This window comes from Pygocentrus nattereri, chromosome 16 (genome assembly GCF_015220715.1).
Source record: "Pygocentrus nattereri isolate fPygNat1 chromosome 16, fPygNat1.pri, whole genome shotgun sequence".
Lineage (NCBI taxonomy): Eukaryota > Metazoa > Chordata > Actinopteri > Characiformes > Serrasalmidae > Pygocentrus > Pygocentrus nattereri.
This window is the reverse complement of record NC_051226.1, coordinates 16,180,388-16,204,334: the sequence shown is the minus strand read 5'-3', so window position 1 is coordinate 16,204,334 and position 23,947 is coordinate 16,180,388. Positions and strand designations below refer to the sequence as shown.

At 39.9% G+C, this 23,947-nt stretch overlaps 2 protein-coding genes across 3 annotated transcripts; both read left to right on the top strand.

Moving 5' to 3' along the window:
• Nucleotides 1–454: 454 nt before the first annotated feature.
• zw10 (zw10 kinetochore protein) lies at nt 455–9,985 on the top strand. Its single transcript, XM_017719860.2, has 16 exons — nt 455–651; nt 3,763–3,897; nt 4,014–4,115; nt 4,342–4,419; nt 4,526–4,685; nt 6,243–6,395; nt 6,504–6,698; nt 6,803–6,939; nt 7,023–7,205; nt 7,312–7,547; nt 7,753–7,824; nt 8,043–8,206; nt 8,307–8,437; nt 8,543–8,674; nt 8,763–8,965; nt 9,098–9,985. The coding sequence occupies exons 1-16, from the start codon at nt 547–549 to the stop codon at nt 9,216–9,218; spliced, it is 2,307 nt and encodes a 768-aa protein (XP_017575349.1). The 5' UTR covers nt 455–546; the 3' UTR covers nt 9,219–9,985.
• Nucleotides 9,986–11,745: 1,760 nt separating this feature from the next.
• dlat (dihydrolipoamide S-acetyltransferase (E2 component of pyruvate dehydrogenase complex)) lies at nt 11,746–21,321 on the top strand. 2 transcript variants are annotated; one of them, XM_017719861.2, is made up of 14 exons: nt 11,746–12,157; nt 13,385–13,486; nt 13,604–13,728; nt 13,986–14,142; nt 14,537–14,663; nt 14,885–15,060; nt 16,180–16,345; nt 16,493–16,560; nt 16,762–16,884; nt 16,979–17,086; nt 17,203–17,321; nt 17,482–17,644; nt 19,619–19,755; nt 20,103–21,321. In XM_017719861.2, the coding sequence occupies exons 1-14, from the start codon at nt 11,924–11,926 to the stop codon at nt 20,230–20,232; spliced, it is 1,935 nt and encodes a 644-aa protein (XP_017575350.1). In that variant the 5' UTR covers nt 11,746–11,923; the 3' UTR covers nt 20,233–21,321. The 2 variants fall into 2 exon arrangements, with proteins under 2 accessions (XP_017575350.1, XP_037402079.1); XM_037546182.1 differs by having other exon boundaries at nt 11,748–11,806.
• Nucleotides 21,322–23,947: the final 2,626 nt, after the last annotated feature.

The following is a 23,947-nucleotide window of genomic DNA, read 5'->3' as shown; positions in this document are numbered from 1 at the left end:
TCCAGTATATAACCTGTTATTTTGCTTCATGTACGTTCCCACATTACGTCAGACGTCTTTAAGTGCATGTTAAACTACTTAACTCTTCTTAAATGGTGTTATTTTTACATGCAAGAATGTGTTGCATCAGGTTACTAACGATTTTAATCACCTTAAAGGCTTTGTGTAGTTTTCAGCATTGTTGCCAGTGTTGTGGTATTATGAAATACACAAAGTCAACAGAGCCGATTTTGTTGGTATTTCGTGGATACGTTCTGTTTTCTCTTTATCTTTTACGTCCGCGACCCTGACGGAGAAGCGGCTTAGAAAATGGATGGATGGATGGATGGATGTTTTACGTGGTTAATATATTCGTTTTTAAATAATACCGAAGCGTCATCTTTCACCATTAATTTCAACCCTGCTGCTTAAATGATTCATGTGATTCGATTCAAGATTCGGTTGTTTCGGATCCGACTCACTCCCAGCAGGACTCGCGCGGTATGGCGGGCAGTAGCAGCTTTTGACCAACCTGAAACTTTGACTTGACAGAAACATTTGCCAAGGATGGCTTCGTTTGTAACAGAGGTGCTTGCGAGCTCGGGAAAATTGGAAAAAGATGATCTGGCTTCTAAAATATCCAAACTCTCCCGGAAAGTGGACGAAACAAAGGTAAACGAACTCTTGCTTCAAAATACACTTTGCTAGGCAAGCTAGCTTAATTTAGCTAACTAGCTACATATGCAGCTGTCATTTCTCCACCCAACTCAAAGCAGCTTACCACTCCAGCATTTAGTGGTACGTTACTGTAATTAGTGGACTGCTATTTAAAATGATATAAGCCTAGTTTCCGAAAGGTAAACGTATAGCTAACTGGCATCGCTATGTCTACTGCTGAAGGAGGTGTTGGTTAGTTAAGCTAACTTGGCTAACTAAATTCATAGGGCAGTATCAGTGCGGTGGTCCGCTTCTCGTCACTTTGCTCGTTAGTGTCTAGTGTCCTGTGGTTAACCGGACAACTTTAACTTGGCTAGGTAACTTGTTTGTTCAACGACCGAGCTGACATTACCTCCACCGGTAGTCCTTCATTAACGTTAGCCAGCTGCCTTCAGGAGCTAGTCAGCTATCAAATGCCCGAAATCAAATGACCAGCTTGGCTTAAATGATATAACGAGGTATTACTACAAGACATGTTGGCCTCTGGTGTTAAACTGTAACCGTTGCTGAAGTATAAGAGGTAATAAGGTCAGGTAAACAGCGTTGCAGATGGTGTTTGCTTCGTACACTGGCCGAGTCTGGTTGACGTGTCATGCATTGTGGAGTTGACGCTAGCTGGCCTGTTTTGTAGCAGTTTTAATCCATATTTTGACTACTTACACCAGTAAAACAACTGATCCAATCAAAAGATTTTCACTTATTAGTTCAAACCCACTTATGTTGTGTGTGATGGGCATGTTGTGCATTTTTTAATAAAAAAATACGGAATAAAATATCGATGTAAAATTTATATCATACATCGTTTTCTGAAGGATGTGTGGTATAGCAAAAACATATTTTATGATGAGATTTCTTTTTTTCTTAAGTTTGATAAGAATGGAATGGATAAAAAAAACAGGTCTGTACCATTAGTTTACTTGTGCGAGTACAGTGATATATTTATTCAGTGTTTTACATCCTTTAGGGTACTAAGTCCCATAATGCAGCTCTAATTGTGCTCTATTCAACAAACATGCTGCAGACCAGTGACAATATCCACAATATGCTTAGAAACGTGTAGTGGTGTAATCTATCATGTTAATCAAATAGTCATATTGCCCACCCCAATTCGTTCATATATTAATGGGGAATTATACTCCTAATAATTTAAAGTGCTAAGATGTAAACAAAGTCATTCAGAGTGGTTTGATGTGAAATGCTTAGCTATAAAAGTAACAGTCAGAATTGTTCACAGTGGTGGTGATAGGAACCAGACATCTGACGTGTTCAGTGCCCCTAAAAGCTACCTCACTAAAATATATATGAACTGGCTACCACTGTTGCTTGTTGCATGAGACAAATACTATAGCTTGAAGATACGTTTTTATAAAAAATACAGAGAGCTACATGCAGGGTGTTATAGTACCCATTTTTTGTATTTACCTCTTTTATTGTTATCAAAATATAATATTTCTAAATATGCATAATTATTTTTATTTTAGATTTATATATTAATACATACATGTTTTGGTTTCATGCCCAGAAAGTGTACCACCGATGCAATTTTTCATTGAGAGTGTTGGTAGAGAAGTACAGAGAAGGTCAGAAGGAGCTACATTGTGTCTTTGTGGATCTAGAGAAGGCATATGATAGGATGCCAAGAGAGGAACTGTGGTACTGTATGAGGAAGTCAGGTGTAGCTGAAAAGTATGTTAGGGTGGTGCAGGACATGTATGAGGATAGTGAGATAGTGGTGAGGTGTGCAGTTGGAGTGACAAATGGTTTCAAGTTGAAGGTAGGGTTACATCACGGATCAGCTTTGAGCCCCTTCTTGTTTGCAATGGTGATGGAAAGGTTGACAGATGAGGTCAGGCAGGAGGCTCCATGGACCATGATGTTTGCAGATGAAATTGTAATCTGTGGTGAGAGTAGATAGCAGGTGGAAGAGAATCTGGAGAGGTGGAGGTTTGCACTGGAGAGGAGAGGAATGAAGGTCAGTAGAGACAAGACGGAATACATGTGTGTAAATGAGAGGGAGGCAGGTGGAAAGGTGAAGATGCAAGGAGTAGAGGTCGTAAAGGTGGATGACTTCAAATATCTTGGGTCAACCATCCAGAGCAATGGACAAAGTAGAAAAGAGGGTGCAGGCAGGATGGAGTGGGTGGAGATGGGTGTCAGGGCTGATGTGTGACAGAAGGATAGCAGCAAGAGTGAAAGGGAAGGTTTACAAGACAGTAGTGCGTCCTGCTATGATGTATTGTTTGGAGACTGTGGCTCTGTCTAAAAGACAGGAGGCTGAGCTGGAGGTGGCGGAGATGAAGATGCTGAGATTTTCGTTGGGAGTGACAAGGATGGACAAGATTAGAAATGAGCAGATCAGAGGGACAGTGAAGGTGGAGCAGTTTGGAGATAAAGCCATAGAGGCCAGGTTGAGATGGTTTGGACATGTGTTGAGGAGGAATAGTGGATATATTGGTCAAAGAATGTTAGAGATGGAGCTGCCGGGTAGAAGGAGAAGAGGTAGACCTCAGAGAAGGTTTATGGATGTAGTGAAGGTGGACATGGAGATGGTTGGTGTAAAAATAGAGGAGGCTGTGGATAGGGCAGGATGGAGGCAGATGATCTGCTGTGGCGACCTCTAAAGGGAGCAGCCAAAAGATGTTAATACATACATGTAGGCCCACTGGTCACATGGGATAGTAAATAAAATGGCTATATTTACACCAACTACTCTCAGTGTCTTTGTTTACATCTCAATGGTTACGTTATTTGGGAATTTTGAAAAAAATTGTGAAAAATAACTAAAGTAAAATTTTTAAAATTCATCAAAGCTAATTTGGACTGGAGTGTGGCTGTTAGTGTTATTTTAAATATTTCATAAATTCAGACCACATACTTTATTTAATAATATATATCTCATATATCACTCCTGCACTGCTGCCTTAGGTTAGGGATTTTATGCAAGCTTGTAGTATTTTATCTAATGGTCATAGCATGAGGGCAGGAAAAATTAGCAACAGCAGTATTGATTTTTAGTATTCATGTTTCTCTGTTTTTGTTTTTTAAATCTCTGTATTCTCTTTATAGGAAGAATTGTCTGACATGATAAATAAGAAATACAACGAGTTCATACCAAGTATGGATGCAGCTGAAGAACTCATGGACCAAGTTGAAGCCGTATCTAAGGACATTGATCTATTGAAAAGCTTTATTGAGAATGAGGTATGGGACAGCATGTTGTCCTTTACTACAGCTACATGACTTCCAGATATCTGCATGTTTTGTTTTTGGACAAGTGCAATAAATCATCCCACCTCCCTATTAAATTCTAAATGTAGGTGCAACAGAACCTACATGAAGCCGTAACAGAATATGCCAAGCTCAAACAGCAACTGGAGAAGAACACTGCAGTAATAAGCATGCTCCAACATCTACAAGAGGTAAGTGGATGTAGGCTATTGTTAACTTTTTATTATTTATTATTGACTCAGCTGTGATGTACATGCATGTCATGTTTCTGCACAATAACACTGAGGTAGGAATAACCTCAGATATACTCATTTGTTTGATACATTTGTCTTTTTAAATTTGAGTTTTTATTTCTTCAAAGATATTCTTTGAGAAGTAGATACGTTTCTCAGATCTGGAATGTTTTTATATTTAAAGTTTGACACAGCAATGGAGGAGTACCACAAGACCTTACAGGAGAAGAAATATGAAGCAGCAGCCAAGCAGCTTGGAAAAGTGAGTAATATAATATAAATATGTTTTTGATGATCTGAAGTCTGAATTTAGTACACATATATTTACAGAATGTTAAATATATTTTAATATTCCCCAACTTCTTAAGGCACGAGGCAGTGTTGAAGCCTTGAAAGCTTGGAAAGACTCAGAGTTGCCTTTACTTAAAGCCCTCAGCTCAGAGATAACTGTACAGAGAGAGAACCTCATCTACCATCTTGGAGAAGAGTGGAAGAAACTGGCAGTATGGAAACTGCCTCCTGCCAAAGGTGAGAGTAATGTTTACATTACATTAGGTTAAATTGTATCTTTAGTGGGAATTCCACCAATTTTTCACAATTTCACAATTTCAAAAAGATATAAACACTCAGTTATACTGATATTTATGTGAAATCAAGTCAGAAGTGTTCACAGTGGTGGTTATAAAACTAGTTCAATGCACTTAAAGGCAAACTTTGATTGATATTTGAACTTAGACCAGTTACACCCCTCCCTTCAGTGCTACATCAAAAGCTCATGGACACATTGCCAAGATGCACAACCTTTTTTTTTGTTTTGTTTTTTTTTTTTAGATGTTTATGGTTATAAAACTCTTCACAAACGCTGTATGAGCAAATACTGTGATATAACGTTTGAGTGAACAAAGACACAAAGTATCTTAATGTAACTTTAGCCAGGTTATGGGCTAACAAACTGTCGCTACAATTGCTGCTGCAAAGCTAATCAGCTGGGATTATGTATATATACAGATATTAGCAAACACAACAAAACAATACTGACCTGTTGGTTCTATGAAATAGCAAAAACCCACCAGTTAAACAGAAAATAAACAGCCTCCTCATTTATTTTCATGCCTTTCAACTCAAAGTGAATTTGATGCTAGCTTCTTACTTGCCAGCTTCTTGTTCAAGTTCTCCTTTCCACCTTAAATGGTGCAGCAGTTACATTCTGGATCCTGAGGAAAATTCACCCAAAAGTAAAAACTGTACCATTTAAGATGGAATGGGAAAATTTAGAAAAAGAAGCTGGCAAATAGGTAGCCAACTTCAGCCTTGTCAACTAGTGGAAGTCTCCACTGTTGAAATGCCTCACTGATGTTAACATGGCTTTTCACCCTGGCCTGATCCAAACTTTTTTTCTTAATCTTTGTTGTTCTCTTCTTCCCGATTATGTGCTGAGTTTGAGCATGAATGCCCCCTGTTGCTGATTGGCTGGAATAGTATTGTGTGGCTCAATCTGAGCTGCTTTGTTCATTTCCCATTTACAGAGGAAGAGCTGTGTACATACACTGGATTTTTTTCCAGCGTGCAAGTTTTTGCTAACATTTTTTTAAATATCCATTCATGGTGCGGCATCTGCAGGGCTTTAGGTTCTAAGGCAAAACAGTCCCCAAAGAAATCTCCTTATTTGAGATTTACCTTTATTTTACCATTATCAGCATTGCATAAAATAATTCATGATACGTGTAGGGTCACTGGTCATTTTGGATGGTAAAGTGACTACATCTGCATTGTAGGAACCTCTGGCTCCGTTCACTACCTCTGTAAAGAAAGTCAAAGTTGTTGAATTTCTCTAAATTGGACCATTTCACATCAAACCACTATGAATGACTTTGTTTACATGTCAGCCACTGAATTATGCAGTTCTTTTGAAAAAAAAATCTTCTCCTTCTTGTTGTTCTTCACATTATTATTATTATTATTATTATTATTATTATCATTATCAGTAGTAGTGGTTGTTGTAATAGTAGTAGTTGTTTGTTGTTGTTGTTGTACTGTTATGAGTCTGATTTCTGATCATCACTCATATGTGGCTTTGTTTTGCAGAGCTGAATGGAATGGAGTCTTTCCTGACAACAGCACTTCATTTAAACAGTGGAGAATCAAAGGAAGACAAACACACCCCTAATCACCTTCTATCTAGTGTACTTCAGGCTCTTGTCATTCAAGGAGAGCTGCACAAGAAAATTAAACTATTTGGTATTTATCAAAAAAGATTGTTCATTTTTGTGTCAGTTCATTTCTATCAATAATGTACTTCCAAACTTGCGTGAAGTTCTTACAGTTGACTCTGTCTCATACCTTTAGGGCAGGTGTTACTGAAGTATATGCTGAAACCTCTGATCATGTACCCATCTCTGCTGGTAGAGGTGGGTGAGCAGCTTGAACAGGGCACTGTCTTGAGTCTACACAGTGAAGAGAACCAAGTAGAGCACCCAGCCCCTGCTGAAGTCTACACCAAAATCCTTATAGTACTCAAGACCTTGCATGAACACCTCTTTGGTATGCCCAAACATCACTAGGAAAATCTATTTTGTACCTTTTTAAATTAGATTGTAGTCTGTGTATTGATTGTAATTCATTCTCTTTTTACTCTGTATACACAGGTACGTCCATAGATGATAAGAAAGTGTCTGCTATATTGGGAGACCAGATATGGGAGGAAATGTCAGACTGCATCATCCGTGAATGCTTATTGTATTCTATTCCAACTAACAGCAGTCAACTAGCAGCTTACGATACGGTAAGTAGATGAAAAGATATGTACTCTTAGCATTGAAAGCTGTACAATATGTAACAGGGTGGTTTCATTTTTTTGTTGTCCAGGTTATCAAAGAAACTGAGGATTTTGAAAATCATTTGAAAGATATGGGATACCTCAGTGGAGACTCCACAGATCTTCTGAAGTATGCAAGAAATGTCAACTGCCATTTTGCTAGCAAAAAATGCCAAGATGTCATAGTAGCTGCCCGGAAACTTATGACCTCAGAGATGCACAATACTGTTAAAGTAAGAGCAGTGCTCATGATTGATGTCCATTGTTAAAAAATATCTTGTAATTGTAATGAGTGCCGTCAGTATCTTAATTTGCCCCTAATTAATTACTTTATTTCAGATCTCTCCAGATTACAAACTTGCAATCCCCAAACTACCCAACTTGGGTGGGGGGAGCAGAGAGAAGCAGGAGGTGAAGAGGAGTGGCCACTGTGATCAGCAGATCCTGGAGAATGAGAAGCAGTTGGGTCAGCGCACATTGTGCCTGCCAGTGTGCCGTATCAGTGAATCTGTGCAGCAGCTAATGGAGCTGGCTATAAAAACTCTGTCTGAGGCAGTGGGCAGCTCCCCCCAGTGGTATGTAGATACCACAGCAATCACATCAAGAATGAAGATGAGTTTAGCTTATGAGTTATTTTTAGTAAATACATACATGAAGGAGACATTTCTCCTTCCTGATTTTATCACCATTCATTGGTTGTTGTTTTTTTCTACTGAAAAATTATTGTACCTTTTTGTACCTCAGTTATTATTTTAGCATTATATTGTCCTTTTCCTCCAGTGGTTTCCAGCTATTCTACACAACCCGAAATATTTTTCACCTGTTCTATGATGTTGTGCCTACATATCACAAGTGAGTTTGCCATTATTTATCACATATCAGATGTTTATATTTAGGCAAAATATCATATATTTGTTTCTAATGTATGTCTTGTGAGTTTGGTCCCAATCATTCCTCTGTGTGTTTCTGGTATGATTGATGTTGAAAAAAGGGACATAGCAGTGGAATTATGTATGAGTTTACAGAAAATCTCATGACTTAAAACGGGTTGTTTTCCTTATTTGACGTAGGGACAATTTACTTAAGTTCCCCCACTTAGCTGCCATTCAACACAACAACTGCATGTTCCTTGCCCACCATCTGCTGACGCTGGGACACCAGTTTAGACCACATCTTCCCTTAAAAGATGGAGTGGCCTATTTTGTTGACTTGGTCCCAGGATTTAGAAGATTGGGTATGGGATGTAGTAAAAGCTTTATACCATACATTTTTGTTGTTGTTATTCTAGATGTTGTTGCTAAAATGTGGGTTTCTTCTGCTGTTTTCTCACTAAGGTGCTCAGTGTTTTGTGGCACAGATGAATGTCCAGAAAGCAGAGATGTTAGAGAGGCTGTCTACTGCCAGAAACTTCTCCAATTTGGATGATGAAGACAATTACTCTGCAGCCAGCAAGGCAGTCAGACAGGTGAGACTAAACACCACTTTCTTCATATGGTTCTAGAGACAGCAGTACATTTCCTTAGAGCATTTTACGTGGTAGATAAATTGATAATTCATTGGTTATACTTAGGTGATACACCAGCTAAAGCGACTGGGAAAAGTCTGGCAGGATGTCCTACCGGTTAACATATACTGCAAGTCTATGGGAACGCTCTTGAATACAGCAATATCTGAACTGATTACCAAAATCATGATGTTGGAGGTGAGCCCTGACAGTGTTGAAAGTGTTAACTTATAATTCTTTAAAGCTGAAGAGCCTTTAAAAGCGCAAACCATTGATCTCACTCCAGGACATCTCAACTGAAGACGGAGAGCGTCTGCACACGCTCTGTCAGACGATCTTAGAGGAGGGACCATTAGTATTCACTCCATTGCCAGAGGAGAACAAGAACAAGAAGTACCAAGAAGAGGTCCCAGTCTATGTGAAGAAGTGGTTGACCTTTAAAGAACTCTCCATAGTTCTGCATGCCAGTCTGCAAGAAATAGTGGACAGGTAATGTACAGAAAAAGTATCCATGCAGTCAGTATTGTGCTGTAGTTAATCTGTGCTTGTTTTCATAAGTGCGCTTATGTTTCTGTTGACTCTTGTGTAGATCTATTGTCACATCTTATTTCTCTTTTCCAGGTGGGCAGAGGGCAAAGGGCCTCTTGCACAGGAGTTCTCCAGTAGCGAAATGAAAAGCCTGATTCGGGCTCTTTTCCAGAACACAGACAGACGAGCTATAGCCCTTACCAAAATCAAATAGACTAATAACTATGGCACTTCATACTCACTACGATGCTCTATAGCTATTCTTCCTTCTTCAGATTTTCTTCCTTCTATTTTTCTATTATGCTGCAAAATATAAAACAAATTCCTTTCCAAGTTATGCCAATTAATACTTGACTGGTATGTCTGAAAGCGAATGGTTATCATCAAGGAGTAACATTTTTGCAAAGCTTTGTCCTTATTTGTTGCTATGCAACCTTGTAACACTATTTGAAGTCTGCCTAAAGGAGCTTAATAACACATGCATAAGCATTGAGTAACTAATTGAAAAGCCCTACTTTATATTTCAAAACAGCCTATGTCAGTATTAAGAGTTGGCATAAGGTGCATTATAAATGATTTTATAGACATACGACCTATATGTCTATAAAATCGCTTTTATAATACACCTTACATCCTCTGTTAGTGTAACGTTACAGATTTGTGGTTATTGCACAGTTAGCATCTTTTTTAAGGTAATGGAAATTCTAATGAAGAGGTGCAGTTAAGAACATCATCAGTCAGACCTGTGTGGCTTCTTCATAACCCGAGTGTTTCATAAAACATCTCATTTTAAATACTGACATGGGCTTTTAACAAATAGTGGTGTTGCTTTTCAGAGACTTTTTTTATACTTATGCATGCGTCATGTCCTTCTGTAAGTAGCCAGCAAATAAAGTGTTGCTATTGTAACCTGTTTTTGTTATTGAATTGTCAAACTGATATGATGGAAGATTTTGAATAAATAAAAATGTATTTGCCTTGTTTTGTTTTCGCTTGAGTAAAATGTAAAGCAGAAGAAACGTCTAAAACAGATGTCATGTACTGATATCCGACGTTAAAATTTGATGTCACGATGTGATTTGATATCACGGCGGTGTTGAAAAGTGGAGGCAACGTTGCCTTAAACGCTCAGAATGTTGAAGTTCCGCACTTCTGTCTTTCAAATTCAAACAAACTGACGGCCGTTACTCGACACTGAGACTTAACGCTGCTGCAGCGCTGACGACAAAGTGCACACTGCGAGTCTTTCTGGAGAAAATAAGCTGTTTTGCGAAACTAAGTAAATCATTTGAGGAGATGAGTCGCATGAGTAAATTAGTTATTTTGAAGAATAAAATGCTTCTAGATACAAAAGCAATCTGGGATAATAAGTCGTTCTTACGGGGCTGAATGTAGAAGCTGTTCTCTTAACCGCCGAATAAACACCTTAAACGACTAAAGACCGAAGTAAGCCGCTCATGGCCGCGTGTTCAGGTGCAGGATGTAGCGTTACTCTCTCCTCTTCTCCTTTTCTCGAGTTCGGCGCCGTCTGCTGCTGTAACGCCCTGTTGTGGGACTAATAAAGGACTATCTTATCTTAGCTTATCTGACAGTCCTGCCCCGCGAGACTATTTTGTTAATGCTACTCGTTTCAGATAATCAGATAAATTATCGACAGTTAAAAGATTTTTAAAAAGCTAAAAATAAAAAAATTGGCAGCGCCGGTTACTGCGCTGTCAAACTTCGTTCTTGCGACGTTTTACGACAGTTCACGAGATGCCCGCTGACAGCGTCGTCTCAAGGTTGCCAAGTTTTTCACAGAAAATCCTCCACTTCGAAGAGCTGAAATATAAATGAATAAAAGCGCTGCTACTAAATAAATCAACCAGCAGAAGTAAGAGCTTTCAATGGGAAAACAATGGGAGGAAATATCAAGTACAAAAAAAAACTTCTTATATAATAGCAGGTGTACTTCAGCGCATTCTGCGTAGGAAATTGTATTCTAAAACTTAGAATCAATAATAATTATGATTCAATAAAATCACAAATCTTAAATGTGAGAGATGTAACGAAGGGAAACCCAGTTCAGGTAATCCGCCCAGAGAATGAACTGGGACTACACACATACAAGGAACTCGCTCCAATCATGAATAATCCTTTAAATTATCATCATCTGATGATGCGAAGAAAAGTACAACCCACTGTAAGTAACTATGTTAAACTGTGTAGATGCACCCTGCTTCTTATGCTTATTTATGCAGTATCATCCATCAATAATCATTGATGATTATTGATTCTTAGTGTAGACTTACTAAAAGTGAAGAGATTTTGTCCAAGAACTATGAGTGCATGGAGCAGACAGAAAACTCAGATAATAGAAGAAAACAAAGTTTTTAAAACTAACATTGCAACCTCCTGATATACAGACTGACTATCCCCTTTTGGTTCTGTAATAAAACACTTAAAGGTTCCACTGAAACCTTTAGGTTCCAAAAGTGTTGCTGGGATGTAAACAAAGTCATTCAGAGCGGGTTGGTGGTTAATTCCAGAGAAACTTACTCTCTTTAATTTCTTTACAGTGGAACCAGGGGTGATGTCTCTAACACCCATATTAATTTGTAGCCTCAATATAATAATTTACTACCCCGAACAGCTTAACTTATGGTCTCAATATATTAATTACCAGGTCACCTTAAGGCCTCCGTAAAGGACACATTCAAGACGTAATTTAGACTGTCCTGGCAACCACAGTTACACCAGCGAGGACAAGCAGGCGGGGAGCGCCGTGAAGGTGCTGTTTTGAGGCGGGGAGGTCATTGGAAAGTGAGGCTTCATTCCACTTCGTTTTGGCTCTTGGACGCGGTCGCTGTATGAGGTGTCACTTATTCTGACAGCAGACTAGCTTCTCCTGGACCCAGCCTAGTTTTTTTTCCGCTCGAAATGTTACGTTTAGTTCTGCGCCTGAGGCCGTGTGTTCGGTCCGCCCGGCCCGCCGTCCTGTCGGGCCCCGCGCCGGTACCGAGTCAGCTCAGACGGCTCCACAGTGACCGCAGCCATGGCCGCTCCACACAAGCTTACAGCGGCATCCTTACTGGAAAGACCTGTGTCTTACAGCAGCAGAGCGCTGCGCTCAGTCAGAGCAGCCGAGTCTACAGTCTGCCGCCCCACCAGAAGGTAAAGGAATTGCTAGGCTAAACCAGCTAGCTGTGCTAGAGCCGCTGGAGTAACTGAAGTTGGTTAGCCTAGCTGCCGCAGCTGGATGAGGGCTGACTTGTTGCCCCCGTTAGGGTTATATGTCAGATTGCTGTGTATCTTAGCGTTTAGGTAGGTTACTTCACCCTAGCAAACACCACATCACTGGCTTTGGGGCTGTTTTGAGAAAGTAGGTAGGTTAGCTGTCCGACTCGTTTCATTTCTCAACTGTACATCACGACTCGCCTTTATGGAGGTCCTTATGACACTCGGTCTGTGGCATCGCCGACACTTTCCAACGACTGTCACTTTGAGCAACGTTCATTTTAACCTGTATAACATCTGTTGTGTTTAATCTTATTCCGTGTCGTCTATTGGGCGTTGATTTGGTATGTTTAGTCTGCCCATCCTACACTCACTTGGTTCGGTATTCGGTATGCTAACTACCTTGTACGTATAATCGTTTTAGGCTGTGTCCAAAAAACACATACTACTGAGCTGTACGTACTGTTCTAATGAACGGACGTCTGATTGTGGTGTGCTTCTTCTCACATACTATGTAGTGTGGTAGTATGTGGTTTTGGACGCGTTACAGTTCTGAGAACGATCCACCATCCAAATAATACCTGCACAGTGGTGGTCCTTTGGGGGTCTTGACAGCTGATGAACGAGGCTAACGAGTAATTCTGAGAAACAGATGGACTACTTAGGCATTTATGCATTTAGACATTTATACATTTACATTTAGAACTACAAATTGCACTTATTGGTAAGTGTGCCTGATAAAATGGGCAATTAGTGTATATACATGGTGTATCTAATAAAGTGGCCAGTAAGTGTATATAGGTTACACTGGAGTCAGCCAAGTTTGTGAAGTGTTCTGTTCTTACATGTTTGGGGTATTTTCTTTATCATAGTTGCGAAATAATTTACTAGTTTCTCAGACATGGATTAAGCCTGATCCTGGACCAAACTGTGGTGTCAATGATGAATCACCATATAAAAGTCTTTTGAGTCTAGGTTTAAGCTTCATGTGGATCTGGGAAACGGACCCAGCAATAGTGATTATCTTTGACCAGGGTGTGCATGGGCTATTTTAGAGGAAGGGCTTTGTTGACATTTTCTTTGATAGTATGCTGAGATTTGCTGATCTCATTAGAGTCCCTCTTGGCTGAGGACCTGTTAAGTGACATTTTCCATTTTCTACAGGTGGAACTCCCTGCTTTGTCACCCACAATGCAGCTGGGCACCATTGCTCGCTGGGAGAAGAAGGAGGGTGATAAAATCAATGAGGGTGACTTGATCGCTGAGGTGAGACCAAAATTTTTGGTCATCAGAATGAAGCAGATGAGCTCTTAATTACTCAAATATACCTTTGATATGCTTAAAGCATATTCCACACACTTTCTTTGTTTTGTATTTCTTTAGGTGGAAACAGACAAGGCCACAGTAGGATTTGAGATGCTAGAAGAGTGCTATCTTGCCAAAATCTTGGTGCTGGAGGGCACAAGAGATGTACCCATTGGATCAGTCATATGTATTACAGTTGACAAGTGAGGACAATTCTTTTTCTTTAAAAATATCCTAGCTAGTGTTTTTCAAAAGCTTGTGAAACCAGATTTCTGTGTTCTTATACAGCCCTCTCATATCGGAAAGTGGACACTGTTGGATTCAGACCAGCAATCCTTACAGAATTTCCTTCACAAAGATTTTCATAAATTGGCTCAACACCACATTAAAATTGACATCTGAGGCTTGTCATGACATGGCATACACTTTATGCACCTTTTCTTTTCATCATTGACTTCAGCCCTGACCTCATCCCCGCATTTAAGGACTTCACTCTGGAAAAACTGGCTGCTTTAGCTCCTGCAGCAGCAGCAGCCCCTCCACCTCCAGCTGCACCTGCTGCTGCTGCCCCCTCTTCTCCTCAGGCTCCAGGCAGTTCATACCCTCCACATATGAAGGTAAGTGACCACTGGGGGTGCATTTCACAGCACCATGATTTTAGATGTGCTGTTGCCTTTTGCAAAATTGCATTTTGCTGGTCAAGTAGTTGTAATAGTATTAGTTAAGATGGTTTGGACATGTGTTGAGGAGGAATAGTGGATATATTGGTCAAAGAATGTTGGAGATGGAGCTGCTGGGCAGAAGGAGAAGAGGTAGACCTCAGAGAAGATGTAGTGAAGGTGGACATGGAGATGGTTGGTGTAAAAGTAGAGGAGGCAGTGGATAGGGCAAGATGGAGGCAGATGATCCGCTGTGGCGGCCGCTAAAGGGAGCAGCTGAAGGAAGAAGAAGATTGCGATTATAACAAGCTTTGTGAAGTCCATGATTTCTCTTTATTTTTGAAACTTGTAGATTCTTCTACCAGCTCTTTCCCCCACTATGACAATGGGCACTGTGCAGCGCTGGGAGAAGAAAGTAGGTGAAAAATTGAATGAGGGTGACCTGCTGGCAGAAATTGAGACAGATAAGGCCACAATTGGTAAGCTGTCATTAATCTATGTCTTTGAACTGATTTGTCATTATACAAGATGTAACCCAGGCTTATAAAATATATTTTGTTTTCTAGTCGAAGCCATTGATTAGGAATTATTTTTGTTATTTTATGTGTGGTTTAAAGTCATAAAGACTTTTTGAATGACAAAATCCTGTATACTCTGCTACTGCATGTGCCTTTTGACTTAACCTTTGTGTTTTGTTCAGGTTTTGAAGTACAGGAGGAGGGTTACCTGGCTAAGATCATGATCCCTGAGGGAACCAGGGATGTTCCACTGGGCACACCGCTCTGCATCATGGTAGAGAAAGAATCTGACATTCAGGCATTCGCAGACTATGTAGAGACAGGTGTGGCTGCTACCCCACCTCCAGCTCCAACACCGGTAAGGGAGCGTTTAAATTGGTTGTTTCTTTTTTCCATGCTGACCACCAATTTTCAATCTATGGATGTCCAATTTGTTATTCTTTCTGATTGTTTATTATTTCTTTAAGCTTCAGAGAAAATGTGATGTGAAAAGGTTCTTGGTTGTATACCACACTAGTTACATTTATTTTAGTGCTGTTGGCACCTTTTTGTGTGTTGGTTGTTCAAATCAAATTAAGTTGCAACATCTTTGAGCTTACAGCAATGTTGGTATTGTGGCATAACAGTGTATTTTTGGTAACTTTGGTTTATATCATGTCAAGGTCAATCTTACTGCAAACTCTGTAATAGTTGGCATGTAAGCAGATGTTGGTGTCGTTGTTTGCTGTGTTGTGAAAGCATCTATGAGATGTGCACTGTAAGGTAGAATCTTCACCCTCCACCTTAGAATTCTGCTTTTGAGAATTTAGCTGAGATGATCTTTTTACAGCAGCTCTTAAATTGAACTGTTATAACTCCATACTCATATAAATACGTTCACCTTTACCTGTCTAGTAAGCTTCATTTGCTGGCTGCTGAGCTTTATTTTCAACTCCTACAAATCATGACATTCACATTTTTCCTGATAGCATAAAATAGATGGAATATTCTCTTTCCAGCACTCTTGGTAGCATCTGGTAAAACATTGTCACATTGAACCCAGTTGGTTGCATTCTCAGTGAAGGCCAGGAAAAAGGACATTCAAGTACTATTTGAAATACTGAATATTCCACTTTTCCTAAATCCATAAAAGGATTATACTTCAGTGGTGCAGCATTTCTAGGCAATAGTGTTATTTTTCCAGAATGTATATTCCAGAGCCTGTTTACTCTTTTTGCTGAATTACATTACATATTATGTTTCAACAAAATAGGGTTTGTTTGTGGATCTGCTCATCTGTGATTTTTTTTTTTTTTTCCCTTTATATTTTAACATGAGAAATGTTATGGACTGTTCTAATTATTGTACAGAAATAGTTTATTACATGTACAATACAATGATTTAATGAAAGTAATTATCCTGGATTGTGTTTAATTTTATTTTTTTTTGCTTTTGACATGGCTTGTAGCTAACTCACTAACTGTGAATTTTCCATAAGGTTGCGACTCCTCCCCCTGCAGCTGCTCCAGCGGCCCCAGCTACTCCGACTCCTGCCGCTCCGACTGCTGCTCCTGCAGCAGCTGCTAGGAAGGGCAGGGTGTTCGCTAGCCCTTTGGCCAAGAAACTAGCAGCTGAGAAGGGAATCGACCTTGCACAGGTCACTGGTGAGTGTACAGTTTACAAAATTTGACACAGCATTACTACAGAAAGTATTAGTTTTGCTGTTTCACGACTGATTTAAAGTACAGTTTAATTTGGACTGCGTTTACGCTGTGCAAATGAGCTTGAAAAAAGCTTTTCTGCTCACATAGGCACTGGACCAGATGGCAGGATAACCAAGAAAGACATTGAGACTTTTGTCCCAGCCAAGGCTGCTCCTGTGAGTGAAATACCTGCTAGTTCATTAGGCATTAGGACTATGTCTGAAAATGGGAAAACTATGATCAATGCTTTCAAAATGTTCACATTTTAGTTTTCAGATGGGGGGAAACAAAAAAATATTGTTATTTTCCACATTTCATATTTGATTCCTAATTTAATAGTATAGTAATGATCTTCCTTCTGATCTTTATGGTACCAGGCCCCCATTGCTCCTGCAGCTGCTCCTGTAGCACCCACACCTGGCCGTGTACCAGCAGCTCCAGCTGTGGCCCCAGTTCCCACTGGCACCTTTACTGACATCCCAATCAGCAATATCCGTAGAGTGAGTATTCATTGTGTACAGCTCAATATTTGATCAAGTTGCTTTAAAAAGAAGACATCTGATTTCTGTTTTCTCATTCCTTTACACTAATAAGGTGATTGCACAGAGGCTGATGCAGTCAAAACAGACAATTCCTCACTACTACTTGTCTGTGGACATCAATATGGACCAAGTTTTGGACCTTAGAAAAGAACTGAATGCGGTAAGATTCTAAATGGCTTCTGTTCTCTGTCTCAAGCGGTTTATAATATGCATGACTTGTTGGCTTGAAGTAGGTGGATTGTGTTTTGATGCTTTTCTCTATCACCTCATGATCAGGAGGTAAAAGCAGATAACATCAAACTCTCGGTCAACGATTTCATAATCAAAGCCTCGGCACTGGCATGTTTAAAAGTGCCAGAGGCCAACTCCTCCTGGATGGACACAGTCATCCGACAGTAAGTGACCTAATTTTTGCACTTATGACTTTGACCACTGGAGGGCAGTTTTGTCTTGTGAATAAATTTAGGATAACAAAATACCGTAACTATGGTCTTTTGGAACTACTGGTAATTTATTAGTTTTTTTGTTTGTTTGTTTTTTGTTACATCTTTACAGAAATCATGTGGTGGATGTTAGCGTTGCAGTCAGCACACCTAGCGGTCTGATCACTCCTATTGTCTTCAATGCCCATATTAAGGGACTAACAGCTATTAGCAAAGATACAGTCTCACTGGCTACCAAGGCACGTGAGGGTAAGCTGCAACCACATGAATTCCAGGTGAGTAACACAAGAACTAGGTTTATCAGTTAGTTATATGTTGGGTTCATAATAGCAACAAAACACATTTAAGCAGTATAACCCCTTTAGATTATATACAGTGCTGTAAAAAAGTATTTGCTTTCTTCCCAGTTTCTTCTGTTTTTGCATATTTGTCACACTTCAGTGTTTCAGATCAAAGTACTTTTAATATTAGACAGTGATAACGTAAGTTGTTTTTAAATTTTAAAATTTCATTTATTGAAGTAAAAATGCTGTTCAGCCTTACCTTGCCCCATGTGAAAAAGTACTTACCTCTTAGATACTAAGTCAATCAGTTAACCAAATTCAACTGACAATTTGTTTTAATTTCACTAGCCACAACCAGGCATGATTACTGTCAGACCTGTTACATCTAAACATCACTTAAATAGAGCTTGTCTGGCAATGTGAAGGAGCCTAGGTCTCAGGAAGCAGCACATGATGCCATGTTCTAAAGAGATTCAAATACAGATGCAAAAGAAAATCATTAAAAACTGGAAAAGGTTGCAACATTCCTCAATGAAAAAATACCCAGGGTGAAAATGGCATTGATGGGAGACTTGCAAGGTGCAAATCACTGCTGACCAAAAAGAATGCTAAGCCTCATCTCACATTTTCCAAAAACATCTAGCTGAGATAATATTCTGTGGACTGATGAGTCAAAGATGGAACTTTTTGGAAGACATGGGTCCCGTTAAACATGACGTAAAGCTAACACCGCATTCCGCCATAAGAATGTCATACCAACAGTCAGACATGGTGGTGGTATCTGGGTCTGTTTTGATCATCATAATTGATGGAACCATGCTTTCTGCTCAAAAAATCCTGAAGGAGATCAGAAAATGTCTGCCCGTGAGTTTGTGACCTAAACCTTGATCATGTTTGGATGGGACAATGATCTAAAGCACACAAGAAGGTCCACCTTTCAATGGCTCAAAACAAACAAAATTAAGATTTTGGTGTGGCTGTGTCAAAGTCACTTAAATCCTATCTCAAGACCTTAAACGGTCAGTTCATGCTCAAAAACCCTCCAATATGGCCAAATCTGCCAAACCGAGTGGGCCAGAATTCCTCCACAATTTTTTGCAGAGTCAGACGCTACAGAGCTCCAAACTTCATGTGGCCTTCAGATTTTCATCCAAGCCTTATATCACCAAGCACAATGCAAAACATCGAATGCAGTGGTGTAAAGCACGTCGCCACTGGACAATAGACGAGTTTGGGTTTGGCAGTTGCCAGGAGAACAGTAATTGTCTGACTGCATTGTGCCAAGTAAAGTTTGGTGGAGGGGATATTATGGTGTGAGGTTTGTTTCAGGAGCTGGGCTTGGCCCCCTTAGTTCCAGTGAAGAGAACTCTTAATGCTTCAGCAGACCAAAGGATTTTAGACAATTTCATGCTCCCAACTGCACAAATCAAGCTCCATAAAGACATGGATGAGTGAGTTTGGTGTGGAAGAACTTGACTGGCCTGCACAGAGTCCTGACCTCAACTCGATAAAACGCCTTTAGGATGAATTGGAGCCGAGGCCGCGAGCCAGGCCTTCTCATCCAACATCAGCGTCTGACCTCACAAATGCGGTTCTGGAAGAATGGTCAAAAAGTCCCATAAATACACTCCTAAACCTTCTGGAAAGCCTTCCCAGAAGAGTTGAAGCTATTATAGGTGCAAAGAGTGGACTGACATCATATCCCATTGTCAATCCATAGGATGTAATGTCACTCAAGTTCATATGCATGTGAAGGCAGTCGAGCGAACACTTTTGGAAATATAGTGTATATTAAAATTAGTTTAATACAAAATAGCAAAATAGAAGAAATCAGGTGGGGGCAAATACTTTTTCAGGGCACTGTACCGACATCTGGAAGCTGAGAACTTTTATACCTTAGGCTAGACTATAAAAGTATTCTTAAATGAGAGCCAGACTGTTGCATCTTTTTGTTTGATTTTCCAGGGTGGCACATTCACAGTCTCCAACCTGGGCATGTATGGCATAAAGAACTTCTCAGCCATCATCAACCCTCCTCAGGCTTGCATCCTGGCAGTGGGGGGCTCAGAAAAGAGGTTGCTGCCTGCAGACAATGAGAGAGGGTGAGAACTTCAGCACTGTCAGTGTCTTAGCAAGCTGTGAACAGACAGAAATATAGTCTTTGTCAGTTTTGCAGCTGACACACAACTACTGTTGTAAAAGGAAAACAAATTGAGAGGAAATTGTGGTCAGAGCAAGTGCTTGAGTGTTTCCTGCCTCAGGTAATTAGGTATTTCTAAGTACATTCCTGGACATGACTAAATATAAGCAAAGCTGTAGGCTACACTTCACTTATTCAACATTTTTCACAGAATGGAAGATGTAAGACAACAAATGTGATCCTATTGCTGCTTGTTATGCCCATTAAGATAATAATGTTCTTTGTATTTTTTGATGCTTCTTTTCATAGGTTTGATGTATCCAATATGATGTCCGTAACTCTTAGCTGTGATCACCGGGTGGTGGACGGAGCAGTAGGGGCTCAGTGGTTGGCCGAGTTCCGCAAGTTCCTGGAAAAACCCATCACTATGCTGCTTTGAGCAGGGAGCTGACCCTGCCCCTCAGTCCAAAATACCAGAACTTTTCTGAGGAAGAAGTCTCTTGCAAATGTTAAATACTCAGAATTGCAGGTTATTTTCTCCCCTCTTGTCTTCACTCTTAACTTTCACGGTAAACACCCTTGGGTACTGTATTTATGCAGCTTTAACGTGTCAGAGCCTGAAATAATTTCTCAACCTACAGTAGTGTGTTGCTCTTAGGTCAATTTGTATAGTTTGACTGTAGATGGAATTGTTGGTTAAGGGTTTTGTTTTCTGCCAGGAAACGCCACAAGTTGGTGCACGTCATTCATTCAAGGGTTTGAAAACTGTCCAAGTCCTCCAGTTCTTTTTGCCAGGCTTTTACCACTTGTAACACTTTACACTGGGAGATGTTTTGGCACAGAGAGAAGATGTGCTGTACGTTCCCAAGAAAGACATAGTAAAATAATGAAATACTCCATTTTGGGATGTCAGTGCCAAAGGAGCTTATCAGTGCTATGTCTCAGCCAGGTTAAAGGTTTTAAAAAAAACCAAAAAAAAAAAAAAACCTTTGTACCTGTTCACACACAGACCTTTTTCAAACCGCAATTGATGTTTCATACTATGTACTGAGTTGTACATACATGCAGCGTTTTTTTTTTTCTCTGGGCCATATGGTGAGCCTGTATAAAATGACCTTATTTGAACGTTTGAGCGTTTATTTATTACATCTTTCACTCCAGGCAAAGCACGCCCTTTGTTCTGTGTTCTTATTTCTAGCATTTATTTTTCCTTTTTTTTCTCAATTGTGGAAATATTTTCAAATCTATATTTCTGTATTGAAGACGCACAAACATGTAGAATTCAGCAACCTGCTACATGAATAAACAAAACTAAGTCCCTAAACTGAACTGAAATGATGGCCTACGTCTGACGTTCTCAGAGTTAAGAACATTTTGTTCAGGGCATTGTGGCCAGTCAGGCAGTGTTCCCAAATCAGTGGTTAAAACTGAAGTCAAAAAGGAAGCCAGATATGTACTATTATTATTAAGGGAAAATGCACAGCCATTATCCATATTATGAGAGAATAAACAGGAAATAAAAACCGTTTCCCCATTTGAAGCTTCTCTTTGGATACACCACAAGCTAAATTTGTAGTTTTTGCTGGACAGTATTTTTTTTTTAGCTACATCTTGCCATAAGGATTTTATTTTTTGTGCTCCTGAATATTAAGAAATACTTATGACTCTTGTGGTTATAATGTTCCTTTGGGTGAATCTTTGATTTGTCCAAAGATCACACTACAGCATCCATTATTGGCAACTTGAGTCTGTACTTTAAAATAAGATATGACTACCAGTAATAGACCCTTTTATCTGATGTTCTCACCTTTTATAGATCAGCCTCGCTTTTGTTGATGGCTGCTGATGGAGGAAGTGGATGTGGTTGAAAGCTGTTAGAGTGAATTGACCCATATATTACTCCTGAGATGCTACACTCAGAGGAAAGGTACGAGACTGTCAATGGGGTGATAGCCTCATGGGCACATCTCAGTACCTTTAGTCAGAGAACATAATTGTACCATACCAATACTTTGAAGTAATATTTTTTAAGTGGCATTGACTCCACACACTTGGTCTCGTCTCCAGGCTTTTTATTATATTGTTCTGTTTTAAAACATTGGGTTATCAAAAGATAGAAATTTGTACTTTTCCACAGGGGAAAAAAACTTTTTAACATACACAATTGGGCCTTAAACCCACTGGTGTACCTTTGAGTGTACATTGTTTGCACCTTGATGAATGAAAAATTTACACAGTACCTTTATTTAACAGTGTAGTTACCACAATGTCAGAAATGTGTCTGATTCATGTTTGAGAAGCTCCTAATTTGACCGAAAAGAAAGAAATCTCATTCTGAACTTGTCATGCATACAAAGACATGAGTTGAGCTTCCAGTAACACTCCCTAGAAGAAGCACACAGATATGTAGATGAGTTTAAGAAAATAGCTTTATGATGATTTAAAGGGGTTGTAAACATCATTGAACACTGAAATCTAACACAATACAAGATGAGCTAATCAATACAGGAGGGTCTTGAGTGGTCTTTGTTACTTCAAAGGGAAAGACTTTATATTTGGAAAGTGTCCCCCTCAGCTAGATGAAAGATTACAGTCAACATTTTCAGTTTTGAGTTGATAAAAGGATGTTGCTTAGAAGGAAACCTGTCAATGACCCCACCGATAAAGATCAGAGCACGCCTCGGCTCCCATGGTGCATTGCTAATGCTTAGCCGGGCTGTATTTAGTTGAAAAAGGGATGTACTGTGTTCGGGAAATGTTTTGTCATGGTTGTTTTGTTTACTGTAGCATTATTACCACAAGCTGGTAAAACATTTTAATGTGAGGATAAGATCAGAGTTGGGTTAGGCTAGTGGTAGTTCTAATTAGGGTAGGTCTCAAGAGAGGAATGACAGTCTATGTAATGGCAGCATATGTAATGGCCCCACAATTCACAGAAACGGCAATGTGTGTGCAAACAGAAAGTGAGAGGAAAAGATGTGCTGAGCCATTTTCTTTTCTTGGACGCTGGCTGCCAGAGTCAGTTCTGAGTAGAGTCTGGCTAAGACGAAGTTCGAGTTGTCCAAGGTCCTCGTTGTTAGTTTAAGGTGTGTTTGCGTGTTGGCTGTGTTTGTTTGTGCTCTGCTGTGAGTTATTTAGTGTGGTTGTCAAGTTCATTGTTAGGGGGTGTTCTGTTAGGGGCCTTTTCTGCTTTGTTCAATAAAAGATTTTTGTTGAGCAGAAAAAAAAATGTACCATCTTGTTCTTCCTCCGCGAGACGCTACAGTATTAAGCTGAAACAGAATTTTATATCTGTGTTCAAACAGCCACACGTTTTCATGAATTGCAATCATAAATGTATATTAGTACCACTTGATTACGAGAAACTACCAATAGAAAGTGGCCCTCGGATATTTATACTGGAGTAACTGCTCCAGCAAACATTTTTCAAAACCATAACACCAGCACAGCCATCCAAAAACCGCTACGCCACTGAGATCGTCAAAAGGTCTTAACATCTGTATTAGAGTGAGGGTCCTGAACAAAACAAAAGTCAGTTATGTGTAACATGTACAATCCGCTCTGGTTAACAGCGCTTCTTAAAGCCACTGGCCTGAGCTGAACGTCCCTCTCATAGTTTTTCTATGCTCGGTCACAATTCTACACGGAACTGAATCGATTCCTCGAGTCCGGGAATTCGGGAATCGAGTCGAGCGCCAAGCTTTGGATTTGATTCACGGTCAAGTTTGCTCACGCTTGTGTGCCCAGAGAATGTGAGACATTCTGCGGTCACTGTGTAGAAGTCTGTGTGAAAAATACATCCTTCCACTCACACATTAATAGCCCCGCTGTATTTCACTTTAGACAAAAACAATGTAACGGAACATTGACTTACAGTCAAACATTACCACTGCGAAAACATCTCCCCGCCTGAAGGAGTTGCCCGAGGAGGATTAGGTACCGTTTAGAAAGTGCCCGTTAGTCAGATAAGTTAATTTAGCTGCCGTAAATTTTCCAGACGTCTTTGCTAAGGTCAATTGTAATTAACACCGTGGCGTTACTCTTTATTTTCGCCTCCTCCGTGTCTTTGAGATTACTGTGTGGAATAGACTCCGACGGTTACTGAATTCGAGCGGTCCGGAAATGACGTCTCTGTTAGAGGACGTTACGCCAGT

Bases quoted from the DNA above. Each gene is read 5' to 3' on its own strand.
- zw10 (XM_017719860.2), top strand. From the start codon at position 547: ATGGCTTCGTTTGTAACAGAGGTGCTTGCGAGCTCGGGAAAATTGGAA. The intron at 4,686-6,242 runs GTGAGAGTAATG...TTTGTTTTGCAG, and splicing joins GAAACTGCCTCCTGCCAAAG to AGCTGAATGGAATGGAGTCT. The intron at 6,940-7,022 runs GTAAGTAGATGA...TTTGTTGTCCAG, and splicing joins AACTAGCAGCTTACGATACG to GTTATCAAAGAAACTGAGGA.
- dlat (XM_017719861.2), top strand. From the start codon at position 11,924: ATGTTACGTTTAGTTCTGCGCCTGAGGCCGTGTGTTCGGTCCGCCCGG. The intron at 16,885-16,978 runs GTGAGTATTCAT...TACACTAATAAG, and splicing joins CAATCAGCAATATCCGTAGA to GTGATTGCACAGAGGCTGAT. The intron at 17,322-17,481 runs GTAAGTGACCTA...ACATCTTTACAG, and splicing joins ATGGACACAGTCATCCGACA to AAATCATGTGGTGGATGTTA.